The sequence below is a fragment of the Nasonia vitripennis genome (genome assembly GCF_009193385.2).
Source record: "Nasonia vitripennis strain AsymCx chromosome 2 unlocalized genomic scaffold, Nvit_psr_1.1 chr2_random0012, whole genome shotgun sequence".
In the NCBI taxonomy this organism is placed as follows: Eukaryota; Metazoa; Arthropoda; class Insecta; order Hymenoptera; family Pteromalidae; genus Nasonia; species Nasonia vitripennis.
This window is the reverse complement of record NW_022279619.1, coordinates 482219-500566: the sequence shown is the minus strand read 5'-3', so window position 1 is coordinate 500566 and position 18348 is coordinate 482219. Positions and strand designations below refer to the sequence as shown.

Here is an 18348-nt window from a genome sequence, read left to right as displayed (position 1 = left end):
CGGGTACATTTGAATTCCTTGAAAACATCATTGAGAAAATCTAATTCTTATTTTATCGTGATTTTTGGCCAATCGAACTTGTAAACCAGAAATGGCGGGTATTAGTTCAAAGTGATCATGCAAATTGGATATAGTTAAAAAAAACTGAACTGGCAATTTGTTATGTAATGAGCTAATGTAAAGCAATGTACATATTAATATCCATATGTTAATTTTTACAACTGTATGTTTTTGATGACACGTGCAATTTTATACATATAGACATAATTTAGCATTATTTGACACAGTACATTATTTTTATTAGAATTATTAAGCAATACAAAATATTTAAAATCCAAACTATAAAAAATATATATTAAGATATAAATATGTATATGTAGTATTTACCAATATTGTATGATTTCACTGCTTTTAATTACATCTATAATTTCTTCCCTATCATTTTGAAGAGTATTCTCCAACGTTTTTTTCATATCCTTGATTTTCTGCTTGTGTATATTTACAGTTTTTTTGGTCCTTTTCATGGTCGTGACTGGAAAGTTCATATATTTTTACAACAATATCTGTCTTAATTTGTTTTGGTAATATATATTCTGGTGAAGCGATCCAGTTTTTACAAAAAGGTAACATTTTTGGGTCGTTTATGACATCTGCTAACTTTTGTTTGTAGGAATTCCACTCTTTCAGGCAAGGGGAAATTATATCTTCTCCATTAGGTACTGTTATGAAAAAAATTAAAAATATTAAAAAGAATTAGTTATAAAATTAACCTAATAAAAGTATAATGACGGTCGAGAGGAAGCAGCCAGTGTAGCAGAAGCTCTGGGAACCAGCTATTTAAAAATTATAAGACCAGCAAGCATCTATTTCAAAATGTTTCACCAAAAACAATCTGTTTCAGATATTTTATCAAATACTCTACTAAGATTTTTTATTCAGTAAATTATATAAGAAGAATCTGAGATAGTTGGTTTATCAATAAAATCTCCAAAAAAGCTTGTTTTTAGAGACATCTTTTGAAAAGTATATTATGCAACGGGTACGGAAAGGGTTCTTTGCGAAACGAACGATTTATAGCACGAGCCAAAGACGAGTGCTGTAACTCATTTCGCAAAAAACTCCTTACGTACTAGTTGCATACGATATTTTATACCAGGAGAAGCTAAAAACAAGCAACGTAGTTGCGATTCTTAGGTTAGAGTGGTATAATAAATACTTGTTTTCTGCAGCAAATTTTTTATAGTTGGTTACTAACTGACAGCCATCAATATATTGTATTCATAATGCAAAATAAAAATACTTACAAAAGTCTGCCTTCAATAATTTGCTCCATATAAGTGAGTACAAATGTTTCTATACAATCACGGTATTGCTTTTCAGCTCCATATAAAGGATAGACTGCCTTCGATAATGTTTTTAAATCATCTAATAACAAACTATTTATTTTTTTCTTTGTGGAAGCTTGTTTCATTTTTAAAAATAATACCAATTTTTGATACAAATTAGTATCCCACTTTAGCCCTAACCGTTTAGGTTTAGATTCTGCCATTTTTAATATTATTCAATAAATAAGTTTTCTCCAATAATCTCCAATAATAAAATTGTAAGAGCCATTAAAAAGCAATCAAAGTTTATGCATAAATCTTATAATTTAGAAGCAACTCACAAAATCTAATCTAGTCCAGAATCTGGAAGTACAAGAGTTATCGGCTCTAAATTAACGAGTGCTCAAGCTGAAGGTCTACCACTGAGCCACAAGTACTCGTTACAGTTAATACAAAAAAATGTTGGAAAAACATGCCTCAACAGGGGAATCCGTCGGGAATACAAGTATTCCAGATTTCGTACAAAAATGTTCTAAGTTCTCAATTTCCGAAAAACCCATGTGTGTCAAAATATGCCAAAGTGTGCCTGAGTGTGCCAAAGTATACCAACCCCGATAACATCGCGTGCCGGGCATTTTGGGGTCACGCATGCTGGCCGCTTGTGCCGTCATTGTGACGTCTCCAAGACATCTTTCGTTGGAATTTTCAACAATTTTTTTTTCCTGCAATTCGGGAAGTCATAATGTTGACATTTTGGCGGCACAGCGTGCCAGCACGCGTGCTCACATTGCGACGGCACGAAACTTTGTCAGAATGACGGCCATGAGTTCCGGCTGTATGACACCCCAGATAACATTATGCGGTCACAGTGTGGTCACAGGATCGTCCAGCGTGCTCCAAAAGGCCGTCACGCGTGACTGCCAGGTACCTGTGTAGAAACCAGTCATATGACGAGCATGTGAAGAGCATTGTGACTGCAAGCGTGCTCTGAAATGCTGCATGCGTGCAAGCGGACATTGTGGCGAGTGCGTGCAGTCAATTTGGCGGCATCGTGCTTGCATTTTTTTTTAATTGGCTTTTAATTCGCACGCGTGCCGACCGTGTGCAGACAATATGCGGGGGTTCGTGCGGGTATTGTGCGGGCATTTTCCGGAATTCTCGGAAACGCCTGCCCGCATTTATTGGAGGATATGAGCCTCCAATAAATGACTTGCAGACAAATTATTATAATATTTTATAAACATTTATTGAAATAATTATAATTATAAATACAATGAATATTTAAAAGCGCAATATTAACAATAATAACAAATTAAATAAAGATTTAACATCGCGTTATTTTACAAAATATCGAATATTTAAGTAATTATTACTAACATAAATAAGTACAATAACAAAATCATGAATCTATCGCTATATAATCCTCTTCTTCGTTGATGGATTCCTGGGGTAACTCTTCCATCTGCGAGATGAAAAAGCAGCTGCTGCTAGTACTGCTTCTTTCGTGCTCGGTCCAGCTCATGATATTGTGGCTACATTTGCTGTTGAAAAAGAAATCATTCTATTAATAAATAGAATAAGTAAGGCTTTTTTAAAGGGGGTGGTGAGAGAGGCCCGACCTCGCCTCTCTCCGTATCTGTGCTAAAAATTAAACTACCTAGCTGAAGCAGAAAGCAAATGGCTCCATCCAGCCTGGAACTCCATGCAGAATGTTGGAAGTCCAGCTGTTGTTCTTGCAGATTGTGTGTGGTCCTCTGCAGCTTCTTCAGCAAGCTCTGTAAGCACAATTAAAATTAGAACATGCTTTATAAAATAATGGTTAAAGGTAAATAAGAGGAAATGTTAAGAGTTTGAAAGATTGTGATTTGAATGATGGGGAATAGGAATACAAAATGAATTTAATATATAATTATACGGGAACTTAGGATTAAACCTGCTTACCTCTAGATTTCCCAGGTACTGCAAGGGCTACGATGCATGCAGGTTGATCTTGATTATGATGCAGCAGGATCGACGATCGGCTCGAAAACAGAAAGTGGCAGAATGGATTACTAAAACGTATTACAATATTAAATAGAATGAATAATAAGGGTTTTTTAAGGGGGGTGGTGAGAGAGGCCCCGACCTCGCCTCTCTCCGTGAGGCTCATCCACGGCTGTAGCCCCTCCGTGTACGCCCCCTGACATTTTTTCTATTTAAATGAAATATAAATAAAACAAAATAAACATAACGTTGAACTAAAATGTCAGAGAACGTTAAAAAGTCCACATGTGCACGAAAAAACTAAAACAATGCATTATAAAAGGCAACATGTGTACTTTTTAGCTGAAAATAAATAAATTTGTTAAATATAATAAGAAGTAAGTGAATGAGTGAGCGAGTGAGTGAGTGTGTGAGTGAGTGAGTAAGTGAGTGAGTGAGTGAAATAGCTGATTATAAATAATTAGAATGGGTTTCTCTAAAAATATCGGTGGCATCGCTGTCGGAGACTCGTGCATTGTTGTCGTCCTCGGTGCCGCTGCTCCTATCGTCTGTGCTGCTCTCGTCGCTGCTGAATGCTAGGATGTCGGCCAATGTTTTAAAGGGCAGATATTGAGGACGAACTGCCACCTTTCGCTTCTGCCTATTAGTAATTTCTTTTAGCATTTCGTGCATGGAACTGAAAAAAAATTGAAATGTTAGGGTGTTGAAAGCTCTTAAAAGACTTAGGATATAAATAAACAAACTGTTAAAATGTGTTAAAATACCTCATTAATTTCTCTATGTTGGCGAGTCTTTCGTCCACTGATCTGAAAATAAATAAAATTCAATTAATATAATAAATACATAAATACAAATACTTATTGAGTAGTATGGCACAAAATATACTTTGAATGGTTTTCCAAATTGTCAGTTTTTGTGGAAAGATGACTCGCGGTGGCACCAACGGTAACGATTCGTCGATTCATCGAACTGAAAATATAATTGTATGTATCATCGTATTCATTTAATATAAATATATTTTTAATACTCACTCGATTCTCTCCAAAATCTTGGCCATTTGCGCAGTATCGGGGGCGGTGAGAGGAGCTGTCGAGGAAGATGCTGAAATTCCTACAGCATTTGGCTCCTGAAAATCCATCGGCGGACGTGTCGACAATCCTTGCTTCGGTAGTTGCTGTTGTTTGGATGTCGACGCTCGTTGCTCCTGCAATTTCTTATTGAGGGTCGGTTGAGGCTGCGACGCGGAGAAACCGTTGTTACGGGTTTGCCACGACGACGATGACGACAACAATACGTCTGGCTGCGATGATGATAGTCGTTTATTCGCCTCTAGTTTAGCGCGCTTATCCTGCTTCGTCTTCTTTTTCTTGTCTTTTTTGTCCATCTTGTCCTTGCTTTTTTTCCCTTTCTTGTCCTTCTTCTTCTCCTTCTTAAGGTTTTTAGGTGGCGGCGCATCCATTTGGCTGACGGGCTGAGAGAAGAAGCTCCTTGAGAGGGTGGATGGCATCAAGTCCGACAGCTTAGAAACGGCTGCGGTCACTGGAATCGCGCCCGTATTCTTCGACATTTTGCTGGCACAAAAAATAACCAAGTGTAAATTGCGATGATTATGAATAAGGTAATACCCAATGGAAAGAATAATAAAATACTAGGCTATTATTCCGTCTCGAAATGAGTTGACACGATCTTGACAACAACAAAATAATTTGATTTAGCCTCTTTCGTTGGAGCGTCTACCGGCCAATACGGCATTGCACTGAACGCATTTAATGATGAAGAGCAAGGACGATCAAAAAAATTTTCAATTTTTGCGAAAGTTTTTAAAACGAGATAGCAGTAATTGTCGTATCTGATGACATTTTGAATAATGCCGATAAATCCGTTTTGAAGATAAACGGTACTATCCGGTCGAAGAATAGAGAAATGCACGTCTCCGGTTACTACTTTCCTATATTGCTCGTAATCAGTCGAACCATCAATCAATGGTACAGGACCTCTCGTATGAGCACCAATGAATTTAGTTAGATTCGCGTCGATGGATTTCGAAGAAGCTGTACCACAGTTTTCCGCTCTGCGGTTGACAATTTGTTGCAAATGCTGGCTAGGCTTCCTGCACAATTTTCGGCAATAAATCATATTGCTTTCGTAAGGGAAAGCTGAAAAGGAATCTAACGCTCCGAAAGCCCTAACATCATCGGCAAGATGCAACAGAGTATGAATATTATACGATAAAAATTCTATACCGTACACGTCAGAGGCTGTTTGTACGAAGAGCTTGATGCACTTTTCAGCGAAAGCTACAGACTCGGGTGTAAAATGAGGATTGATTAAAATTCTTATGGATGCGTGAAGCAGAAGAAAATGCAAATAAAGAGCGGGATTAACTAAACCGTTGAAGATAACAGGAGCGGTATATAAAAGCAACTGTCTCAATTCGGTAGCTTTAAATTTGCCATGGTGGTTGATGTCGACTGGTTTTCGCGCAAAATCTTGCGGGCAGTAATTTTTTACTTGCTCTAGTCGATCATTGAGGATTCGTACAAGATTCGCGTCAGCGATTTTAGCGGTTTTGACGAATCTACCATCTACTAATCCTTGAAAAATTTTCCCCATTACACCCAAACAGACCAGGTGCATATAGTCGAAGACCGTACTCTTGACCAAATTTATGTGAAGACTGAGATCGATTAGAGGGCAATCTATACCTACGCTATGGTGATCCGTATCAAACTTTTCAAGGTATTCCTCTTGTGTACGAGGTCTATGATCGACCCCCGTATACACCATCACTCCTGGACGTATATTTTGACCGCGAATCCAACATCTCGAACACGGAGCCCTAGAACTATGCGAACGGTGACCTAACGAAAACGAACGAGCAGGAGCATCGGCGACAAAGCACCGCAAATCAACGGAAAAATGTTTACCCATGAAATCTACACCGCTCTGAATAACCTGACGCACATCTCGATTAAACGGTTGAAAAAAATCTTTGGCACTCGTTGGCTTTTTGTTCCCTTTAAATACTCCCACGATCTCTGATGCAAAACGATTGCCAAAGTTTGCTATTCTGATCTGAATCGGCCACAAAGCGATCTTACCTAATTTATCAAGAGAAGCACCATTTGTACTAAAATCTATTTGGATATGCTCTTTCCGCAAATGTGGGGGAGTCGAAGACAATATCTTTAGCAAAGCCTGCTCTACGCCAAAATGAAGGTACTCGCCTCCAGCTACTTGAGTGATAGGGGCAGAGTAGTTTGGAGTTTTTAAAATAGTTCTCGGGTCCACGTGTATACTCGAAAAACAGCCGTGTGTTTTTATCACTTGCATGATAGCCCTGATCTGCGTGTGGGTCACGTTCTGCTCCGCAAAAACTGTGGCCAGCCTATCTTCAAAATCGTGTACGCTCTCTAAACCGTCGCATACAACCGATTCACATTCACTCTCACTCTCGTCCCGATCACTCTCATTCGGGCTGTTAATAACCCTCTCATTCGCACCATCATCCAGACAGCTCACCGGACGGGGTTCATCGAGATCCGGCTCGTTCGGGCGATAGACGGGGGGCTCTACAATGGCGGTGCAACGATTCTGAACCGACGGTACATAATCGGAAGCTCTTTGATATAATCTTAATATTTCGGCTCTATACGCAGGCGAGCAATCTTGCAAACGCTTCCTACTGCGCATAGTTAAAATTCGATGCATATTTCAAATGAAAATCGTACTTCCCGATAATCAGCGCAGCTTATTCTTTGAGGCGGTTTACACAATCAGCAGATGGTGAACTCTACCCCTTGGCGTAGCCCAGATGTTGCAGTAGTAGCTGGAACTCCTGACAGAAACTTGGATGTTGTGGTCCTCTGCAGCTTCTTTATTTCAGCAAGCTGTGGAAGCAAAATTAAAATTAGAATATAATTTTTATTGTATATAAAAAATATATATAAATGCAGCTGTACAGGTAATTATGACAAAGAGATCCTCTAAAACAACTCGGTGAAGAAATTACCCTCGCCAAACCAATATGCGGGCATGGATCTCTTGGCCAAGTTTACAATTAACTTGAATTAGTAAAAACAAGTAATATTTTCAGATTCAACATCATTTTTATATCGTCTGTGCAAAATTTCAACTACCTAGCTTCAGCAGAAAGCAAATGGCATGAGAAAGTATCAATATAAAGGGTATATAGTAGCTGGTACGAATAGTCCAAATCTGAAAATCTTATATTTTCATGCTGTGTGCTTTCTACTGCAGCTAGGGACCTGAAATTCTACACAGATAATATAAAAATTCTTCGAAAACAGATAATAATGGCCATTTAAACTTTATCCAGACCCTTAGACCCATCACTGACATAAGTGGGCACGCATTTTGACTTAATGGTAGTGATTCTTTCACACAGTTGTCAAGGAGGATCTCGTTATCAAACTGACTTGCACAGCCGTTTTCCATTATAATTGTACGTGTAGAAAAGTATAATTACTTTGCATGTCACCGTAGATAAGCACAACCGTATCAAAGAAAAATAGGATTGCATAATACAGTGGACACCTAAATGTGAAGATAAAAAATATATCTCGAGGTGACACGCAAAGTAGTTATACTTTTCCACACCTAGAAATAGAATGCAAAACAGTTCTGCAAGTCATTTTGATACAAAGATCCACCTCGACAATTTTTTCATAAAATCAGCCACGCCAATTCAAAATACAGGAATGGGTCTCTAGGTCAAGATTACAACTAACTTAGTTGTGTAAAAATTAATATGGTTGGTTGTTTCTGCATGATTTATCAAATATCTGTGCAAAATTTCAACTACCTAGCTTCAGCAGAAAGCAAATGGCATGAGAAAGTGTCATAACATGTCTCATGTCGACAACCAAAAATCTTTTACTTTCATGCCATGGGCGTTCTGTTTCAGCTACATAGTTCAAATTTTACACAGACACTATATTAAATATGTTGAAACCGCCAACCATATTAAATTTCACTTAAACAAGTCAGATGTAATCTTGACCCAGAGACCCTAGCTCGTATTTTGATTTGCTTACGGTCATTAGTCCAAATAACTGTCAAGGATTTTGTTCTTATCCAATTGACTTACAGAACTGTTCTGCAATCTATTTTTAGGTGTAGAAAAGTATAATGATTTTACATGTCACCTCAGATTATAAACTAACAAAAGCTCTGATTAACATATATAATGTACACCTGAATGTAAAGATAAAAAATATATCTCGAGGTGACACGCAAAGTAGTTATACTTTTCCACACCTAGAAATAGAATGCAAAACAGTTCTGCAAGTCATTTTGATACAAAGATCCACCTCGACAATTTTTTCATAAAATCAGCCACGCCAATTCAAAATACAGGCATGGGTCTCTAGGTCAAGATTACAACTAACTTAGTTGTGTAAAAATTAATATGGTTGGTTGTTTCTGCATGATTTATCAAATATCTGTGCAAAATTTCAACTACCTAGCTTCAGCAGTAAGCAAATGGCATGAGAAAGTGTCATAACATGACTCATGTCGACATCCAAAAATCTTTTACTTTCATGCCATGAGCTTTCTGTTTCAGCTACATAGTTCAAATTTTACACAAACACTATATTAAATATGCTGAAACCACCAACCATATTAAATTTCACTTAAACAAGTCAGATGTAATCTTGACCCAGAGACCCTAGCTCGTATTTTGATTTGCTTACGGTCATTAGTCCAAATAACTGTCAAGGATTTTGTTCTTATCAAAATGACTTATAAAAATGAAAAAATGACGCTGAAACCAATAATCATAGCCATCATCTCAGGATCGCTTAAGCCCTTTAATCACATATGTGGGCTCACTCACTGGTTAGACGGTGAAATCTCCCTCTTGGATTAGCTCAGATCTCAGCAGTAGCTGGAACTCCTTGCAGCAAGTTGAAAGGCCACTTGTCCTTGTAGATTGTGACGGTCCTCTGCTACTTCTTTTCAGCAAGATCTGTAAGCACAATTATAATTATAACATACTTTATAAAATAAGAGGAATAGTAAAGGTAAATAAGAGGAAGTTTTTAGAGGAAAGATTGTGATTTGAATTAGGAATAGGCGGAATACAATATTAATTGAATATACAATATATAATTATACGGGAACATAGGATTAATCCTGCTTACCTCTCTGGATTTCCCAGGTACTGCAAGGGCAGCTGCGATGCGTGCAGGTTGATCCTGATGATGTTGCAGGATCGACAATGTGCTCAAAAACAGAAAGTGGCAAAGAGACTTAGCATCAAGTATTATAATATATATTGAATATAATGAATAATGAGAATGAAAGGCAGAATGAGATAAAGTATGAGTGATATATGAGATGAAATTATTGTGAGAGAATAAAGCGAATCAGAGAGAATGAAAAACGATTAATATAAATTCTCTCTGGACCTGCTGGACACCGCGATGAAGAATGCAGGTGAGCAGCCTCTTCTGGAATCTGAAAAAACACGAATGCGAGGAAACCAGAAAGCTAGATTATCACGGAAGAACCTATGCACACGCGCGCGATTTTTCTAACCTAAAAATCAGCGTGTATAAACAAATTATCCAATTTTCCGAATAAATATATAAAAATAATATATCAAACTTACCCAATTGGGTTGATTAATCGGTAGCACTGGTGATTGTCGAGTGTATGTAACTGATAACTTTTGATAATCAAAGATTATTCAGTGTGACAAGTTTTTTTACTGTTAACGCACGAGTCGCAAAAGCAAAAAGGAACGTTTTTCCGAGAATCCGCTATACTTTATCCCTCCACCGCTCGCTATAGGCGCGAGCCGGGGAAATCACATATATATGTGCGCATTTCAGAATTATATAGACTCTGCTGCTGTATAAAGATCATTTCGTGCGAGAGAGGAGAGCAGTCTGTCTCTTTCTAAAATGGGTGGAGCAAACGTGTGGCGCGTGCGCGCAGACGCCCGATTGGAGATGCCGCGAAGCCGTTGCAATTCAAAAAGTTTTAAAATTTGTAATATAGTCTTATGCAGTGATTAACAATTATTTATAAAACAAAATTAAACTTGTATCAATTTTAAATCGAAATTTGATGCAGTTGCGCGAAAAAGCCGAATCGTATATGCGTATAAAAATATCACGTATATATGCTTATATGTACAATCGTGTGTTCGTTCAATGTGAAAATGCCATCAATAAATTATTATTACAATTTAGAGCGGCAAAAATCCCAAAAAAAGTAGCGGGTTGATATAAAAATTGATTCACCTGCACCTGCACCAATATAAAAAGAAAAAAAAACACAGAATGTCTTTGAACCCATTAGCCGCGATTAGCTGCACGGTACTCAGTCCGCTCGGACACTTTTTCAAACTGGGATCTTACGTTTGAAACTTACATATGATCAATAAGGGCGCTAGAGCTCGAGTATTTGTTTATTTATATAGCTTGAGCTGTTAAATTTAAACTTATAAGCATAAAAACTCGAGTTGAAGAAATGTCGGTATTGATACATAAATTTATCGCAATACTGAAATCAATTATTTCCGATAACATTGCAGTAAACCTTATAATTTATAACGCAAGAATCCGTAAAAAGATTAAAATCGTATCTTCCGGAATTCGGCACGCGCGCTGACGAATGGCTGGCACAATGCCGCCACGAATTTTTGAAAAATATCATTACGCGTGTCGACAAAATGCCCTGGATATGCTGCACTCGTACCGAAGTTTTGCAGCACGCCGTGTGCCACCAGGAAAATGCATGCGTGCCTCATAAATGCAAGCGTAATGCCAGCCCGCCGAGACGTCAACGTGCCAGCCCGCCGAGACGTCAACGTGCCAGCACGCGTGCTGGCGCGATTGCGCCTGGGGCGAAGCACGGATTTCGGCATTTGGACGGCACGATACGAGCACGCGTGCTCCAGCATGCGTGCTCCCGGAATACCGAAATCGTGCAGCACGACATGCCGTCACAATGCCGATACATTGCCGACACCCAGGGTGCCGCAATCGGACGTCAACTCGGGCCCGCACTGTGCGGGCACGCCGAGCAGACAACGTGACGTCACGCGTGCGGAGCATGCATGCTTGCATAATGCTGAATTCATGCCGCCAACGTTGGCGGGAAAAAAATTTTTAATTTTTTTTTCCACGGATGTCTGCAAAGTGGCGTCACAGTGACAGCACGACGTGCGGCACGTCAAGAGCACGTTATGCCCGACACGTGCTGTTATCTGGGACCGGTACGAACGAAGGAAAAATGTCGGCATTTTGCGGTCACGTCGTGTTGGCACTCATGGCAGCATTATGCCAACATTTTGAGGAGCTACATGACGGCATTGTGCCTTCGACCCGTGTTAAAAATTTATTAACATTTGGCGCTGTCAGAGTGCTAGCAGAATGCCTGCTGGGAGTGCTGCTCGTCATGACAGCATTCTGTCGGAAAGAAATTCCCGCAGAATGCTGACTTTGTTGGCTGCGAAACTTAGAAAATTTTCAGGCGCACAATTCACGAAATAAGGCTTTCCAATGTATTATATTTTAAGACTGTTGATTTTGTTAATTTGGGCTATTATTTATCCACCGGACTTTGTTCCTTGCCAATTTTTATTCATTATATTATTATGACTACTCTTTCATGACTACCGAATTTATAGCAGCCTGCCAGTTTTGCGCCTTACACGAAATAAGCGGCGAATATCAATGTTGTTAAACGCGTTAATAATAATTTTGGTGATTGTTTATTACAATAACTTGCAACTTTATTAACATCAACAGCTGCTCGCAGTACATAAGGACACAATTAGCTATGACTTGTATCAAATGTTCGTGGTCGAGTGGTAAAGTGCCAGCCTGCTAACTGAAAGGTTCAGGGTTCGATCCCCGCTCGGGTATAATTTTTTTGTTTTTTCGCTTAATTTAAGTGCCGGCACGATGCTTGCACCGCGTGCCAGCATTGTGTTGAGAACAATGCCGTCATTTCCGGGTCATAGAGCAGGGGTACCTGGACGTTCCGCGTGGCCCATTCCGAGCAGTTTCGGTGCCGTCATTCGGCCGACATCATGTTATCGGGGAAGGTATACCAAAGTGTAATAAATTTTCGAATTTGAACACTTTAGAACATTATGGCACACTATGGCACACTTTGGCACACTTTGGAACACTTTGGCACACTTTGGCACACTTTGGCACACTTTGGCACACTTTGGCACACTTTGGCACACAATCCATTTCCACTAAGGTAGCTGATAGAAAAATTCATCTGCTACAAACATCTTAAACATTAAAGAACCTGCAACAATAAAATAAATTCCACAAAGTAAATGCTTAATAGAAAAAGTTTTAAACAATAATTTTTGTTTTTAATTTGTAATAAATCACTTATCTAATAATTCCATTGAAGTAATTTAGTTAAAAAGGCAGGATACGCATACATGGAACACTTGTGCAATTCAACAAATTATATGCATAGACACACATATATCATTAATAATTAAAGAAAAATAACTATCAAACAATATTATTATGCACCAACAATATATGCAATATAATTAACAATTTAAAATTGAAAAGTCAAAACAAACTAAAATCTAAAATAAGTACTAACTAAATATGGAGTGCAAACTTCAATATTAAAATTGGACAAACGATTCGACTCATAAACTACATAAATATAACTATAGAATAATACTATTAGTAATCAAAGGCAACTTCACTTCTTACAAAATTTGCTAGCTTGACTATATGGCTTTTAAGGAAAATCTTAAAATTATTAATTCGTTAAAATACATTAGCTTATAATTTTAACGCACAGAATGATATAATTGCTCCATAAATATAAATCTTATTTAACCTTATAGTAACAGAATTATTTCAATCGACCAAATTTGGTCAATTAAATTCCTATCAATTTAAATCGTTTTTAATACGAAAAATAATTATTAAATTTAATATATTTTTATCGATGTTTATGTAGTAATTATTTTAGGGCAGTTGAATTGTAATTTTTTTCACTAATTTTAATCGATTTTAAAATCTCTAATCATTACTTAATCGTCTATCGATCTCAATACTAGTTTAATGAATAGCTTTGAATATATTTTAATCGACTTTAATAACCAAAACAATTACTATTCTTGTTATATCATTTAAATGTTATTTTGTCAATCTATTTTAATCGATTTGAAAATCACTATTTATTACTTAATAGTTTATCGATCCCAATACTAGTTTTATGAATAGCTTTGCTGATATAGTTTAATAGACTTTGATAACCAAAACGAATACTATTCTTGCAATATCATTTAATCGTTATTTTATCGGTATATATAAATCAGTCCGAATTGTACTTTATTACGAATAATAATAATAATCATTTTTCTAATATGATTTCTTTGTGATTTTATCAATAAATTTAAATTAATTCATAAGGTGATTCGTTTATATAATATTTAATCGATCTCGATACTTTTTTACGGTTAGATTCAATTACCCTTCAGTCGATTAAAATAATCAAAAAAAGAATCCCTGCTAAAAATACTAGATTGATTTAATCGACGTTTTAAATTATCGATGTGAATCGGTCTTAATCGCTATTAGTCGATATTAAATGAGTTTAATTTTACAAATAATTTTGATAACATTTTAAGTGACCTTAATGATCAAAGTTTTGTAATATCCCTTATGAAAAAAAACCTTTATGTTCTGATTAGAATCGATTAAATTCATTGCGAAATTAGTCGATTTTAATCGACTCTATGTTTCTTAATATAACCGCTTGGTATCGCTTCAAATGTTTATACTCGCAAGTGACAAGATTTCTTCTTCGTTACTATGGAAGAAAGGTCAAACGCTGTAGAAGACAGAATAGATTTATTAACTACAATCGATTTGAATTGAAACTTTATTAAAATCGATTGACTTTATTAAACGACACATGATTAAAAAAAATTCATGTCAATTCTAATCGATTAACATCACGATATACACATGAGTAAAAACGATTGCATAGATGAATACAGTACGATTGAATAATATCGTATATTCTAGATATAAAGAATCATTAAAACCGCTTTTCTAGTGAACACAGATACATTGGTTCCGATTTAAATAAGCATTGAATCGATTAATTGAATATCGTAATACTTATGTATTCTAATCCGGTTTAATCGATATTATTTTATCGTTTTAAATCGATTTTAATGCCATCAATATATTACACACGCAGTAGCCTGAATATAATCGCTTTCAAATATAAAACGCAGGATTAAGATATAGACTCGGAATCGATTCATTTTTTGTCTATCGATTTCAATCGCATATTTTTAGCAGCGCGTAGTTGCTAGACAGATGGAAGTGCTGCTACTGTCGTGACTGAAGATTAAAAAAGGAACGGAAAAAAATAAATACTGACCCACCATGTTAAATAAGTATTATCCCGTAGTGCAGCATTTATAAAGAATAGTTTAGTCTGTTTCCTTAGCTAGAATAATGCTATTGCGAAAAAAGTCCCGTTGATTATTATTTTCTAATCGTATTATTAACTTATAAATTTTATATGCAATTATCATTACAATCCCTAAAATCTTTTATACACAAATCAATGGTCATTAACATTTAACATTATTTTTTGCTGTAGCAGATCAATAAAAGTATTCGAATGTAACTGAGTGTTTTTATTTAGATTATGCAATTGACGAATCTGAAAAATTGATCTGTTATCAAAGAATACGAATTTCTTTTATAAAGCATGGTAAGTATATTAAAAATACCATCTGATAACACAACCATTAATTAGAACAGGAAAAATGACGATGTTTCCTCTCATCGTCAAGTCTTACCCCATTACAGTTTAATGAATTTATCAACAATATTTGAATATCTGCATACTTTATGTGTGTATATGTGTCTATGTGTGTGTTCATCAGCGAACCTTTAAATATCGGCGAGTGCCTTATGTGAAAAGCAAAGCGTTTTGCTTTTAGCGATGTTTAAATTTACGTAGCTTAGATTGAACAATTGTAAAGATAACGAAATTGAAGGTAAAATTATTTAAATAACACAAAAAGATTTATATTCATATATATTACAACTACAAAGTATCGGCAGGGTCGTTAGTTAAATTAACATTAAGTAAAATATTAGTGTCATTGACCATAGATATATTAGTTTCTGCATTATTTTGTTTAGAAATGGCATTTTCCACTACAATCGAGCCTCCTAAAAGCATTTCTTGTAATAAGCTATCAATATGCGCAACACCAAATAGTTTGACAAACTGAATTTGTTCAATCATTTGCCATGAAATTGATTGTAAAGCTGGAAGTGTTAACAATATATCTCCAAATCGGCCACGATTGTCATATTGCCGGTCGTTGATATAATCTTCTAAATTAATTTGTATTTGACGTCTGATTTTTTGTATAATATCTCCATTGCTCAATCCATTTGCATCTGTAAAAAATAGTAAAATTAAAGATAATAATATTTAACTAGCAAGAAACGCTTGCTTCGCTCGCGAGTAGTATACCCCTCGCTATGGACGAGACAAACAATACCCCACCACCTGCCCAGAGGTAGTGAGGAGATGTATGTTTCGAGACACAGCGAGAAGTGATGTCATGCGGTAGTAGGGGGGCTAGCGCTCTCTTTTGCGCGCGTTCTCTCTCGCTCCCGAGCGCGCTCTCTTTTGCTCCCGCACCCCTGGTAGAAAATTGACAATTTGAACTAGTCAGTACGTAGCACATCGCTAGTTCCGAAAACGAATTGTTTCTCACAAATTTCAAAAAAAAACTCGGGACTGCAACAACTCGGGAATCCAAATTTGCATGCGCACGCATATAACATAACCTTTTCGAGGTTATTATGATGCAGTATAATCACGCCTATTCAATATAAGATGAAAATGATTTGATAATTAAGGCTTATATTTTTATTGTTTATTTTTCAATTAAGTGATATCAAACATTATTTAACATCTTGGTTATATTGGTGACTTAAGTTAAATGGGAGCCATAGTCTTAGCAGTCGACGTCAAAGTTCATTATTACTATTTCATCTGTGTTGTATAAAAGCTAGATATCTGAATTTTAGTACAGATATTTTTAAAATTGTTTAGAAATTAGTTACCGTAACAGTTTTCCGTAACTGTCTTCGTTGGAATTTTCAGCTCGAGGGCTATGAGAAATTTTGGATTTGCGGGTCAAATTTTTTGTTCGAGTTGTTCCAGAGAATCTAATAACTCTAGCCAGTTGTATTTCTGGTTTCGAGTGAATTTTTATATGTAGAAAGTTACAACAATATTTATCACTTGAGAAAAATTTAACTTTAAATATTGTTTCATAATTGTAAAAGAAATGTGCATGCAAAAGATCAGCTCTTTACAATATATTAGTTTCCAAACGAAAGTAGCAACTAAATTTGAAAAATAGGCATCGTAATCAAAACCACTTGCAACTTTTATAAGTCAAAATTCTTATTAATGCATTGTGAAAAGAGGCCAAGTTATTATAACTTTCTGCATATAAAAATATACTAGAAACCAGAAATATAAGTGGCTAGTGTTATTAGATCCTTTGGAACAAGCCTAACAAGAAATGTCACCCGCCAAATCCAAAATTTCTGATAGCCCTCGAGCTGACAATTTCAACTAGGACATTTAAGTAAAAACTTACAGTGAGTAATTTCTAAAAAGTTTATCAAATAGCTGTACACAAATTCAGATATCTAGCTTGAATAAAACACAAATGGAATAGTACTATAGCACTTGGACATCAGCTACCAAGGGTAAGATATCAAATTTTGATGTTACTTAATTAAAAATGACTGAATAAAAATGTAAGCCTTCATTAATAAATATTTTCAAAGTAATGTTTAGTTAAATGTTTAATACCTTTATTAATAAATAATTTCTATTTTATATTAAATAATATATTTTCTTGCACTAAATGATAACCTAAAATTTTAAATTCATATTACTTGGCGGGTTGTTACCGAATTTTCCACGGGTTGACGTCACTGGCGAAAACGGTTCAAATAAATTCGCGTAATTTCTCAAATCCGGGTATTAATCAGCAACACTCCTCAAGATTTCTACCAGAGTACGCTATCTCTCTCTCTCTCTCCTCCTCTCTCTCCCTCTCTCTCTCTCTCTCTCTCTCTCTCTCTCTCTCGCTCTCTCTCTCTCTTAACATATGATCTTAACACGGAATCGGACGTGTTGGCCGCAGTTCAGCATTTCACCTCTCAGGCCAGGGGAACTGATGGCATCCCACAGGTTGTTGTCTCCAAGGCCATGCCAGTACTGGCGCCCATATTATGTCGTATCTTTAACCTGTTCTTGAGCGAGTCATGCTTCCCCTCGGACTGGAAAAGGTCACTGGTGCGTGCACTCAACAAAGTCAGTTCTCCAAAATCCACTACTGACTATCGTCCGATCTCACTCTTATGTTTTCTATCCAAGGCGCTGGAGTGGCTGGTACATAGGCAGCTTTCTCATTACCTGGAAACTAGGCTCTTCCTTGATGACCTACAGACAGGTTTTCGTACCGGTCACAGCACACAGTCCGGCTTAATAAAGCTGACTGATGATGTCAGGCTTGGAATAGACAAAAAGAAGGTCACACTTCTTCTTCTTTTTGATTTTAGCAAGGCGTTTGACACTGTGTGTCACGCCAAGCTCCTTAGAAAGCTAACCTCTTTCGGCTTTTCTAAGCAGGTCATCCGATGGATTGCATCTTATCTCACGGGCAGACGGCAGGCCGTCATTGGTGACGACAATCAACTATCCTCATACCTTCCGCTCAATACGGGAGTCCCACAAGGATCCGTACTGGGCCCTCTACTTTTTGCACTGTACGTCAATGACATAAGCCTCTGTCTGGACGTGGATATTGCACATCTGATCTATGCGGATGACCTGCAGATCTACACCCACTGCCACCTCGAGGAGCTTGACTCCTGTTCCGACAGAATGAGAGCTAATGCCGAGAGGATAAGGTGCTGGGCTGGGCATAACAACCTAAAACTCAATG

At 36.8% G+C, this 18348-nt stretch overlaps 2 protein-coding genes across 11 annotated transcripts in view; both read right to left on the bottom strand.

The window, feature by feature from the left end:
* Positions 1–3028: 3028 nt before the first annotated feature.
* On the bottom strand, positions 3029–10169 carry LOC100678637 (bromodomain-containing protein 3). The gene is made up of 9 exons (XM_031925561.1): positions 9946–10169; positions 9476–9791; positions 9169–9300; positions 7040–7198; positions 4340–4879; positions 4194–4277; positions 4073–4114; positions 3267–3984; positions 3029–3100 (listed from the first exon to the last, which is right to left on the bottom strand). Exons 5-8 carry the CDS (start codon positions 4873–4875, stop codon positions 3759–3761), a joined length of 888 nt encoding a protein of 295 aa, XP_031781421.1. The 5' UTR covers positions 4876–4879; positions 7040–7198; positions 9169–9300; positions 9476–9791; positions 9946–10169; the 3' UTR covers positions 3029–3100; positions 3267–3758.
* A 5194-nt stretch (positions 10170–15363) lies between these two features.
* Positions 15364–18348, bottom strand: part of LOC107981573 (hepatocyte nuclear factor 4-gamma) — a 436128-nt gene continuing 433143 nt past the window's right edge. For all 10 annotated transcript variants that reach the window (XM_031925545.1, XM_031925546.1, XM_032601678.1 and 7 more), the window contains one exon: positions 15364–15769. In XM_031925545.1, the coding sequence (XP_031781405.1) occupies positions 15408–15769 (362 nt within the window). In that variant the 3' untranslated portion in view covers positions 15364–15407. The remainder of the gene's footprint in view (positions 15770–18348) is intronic.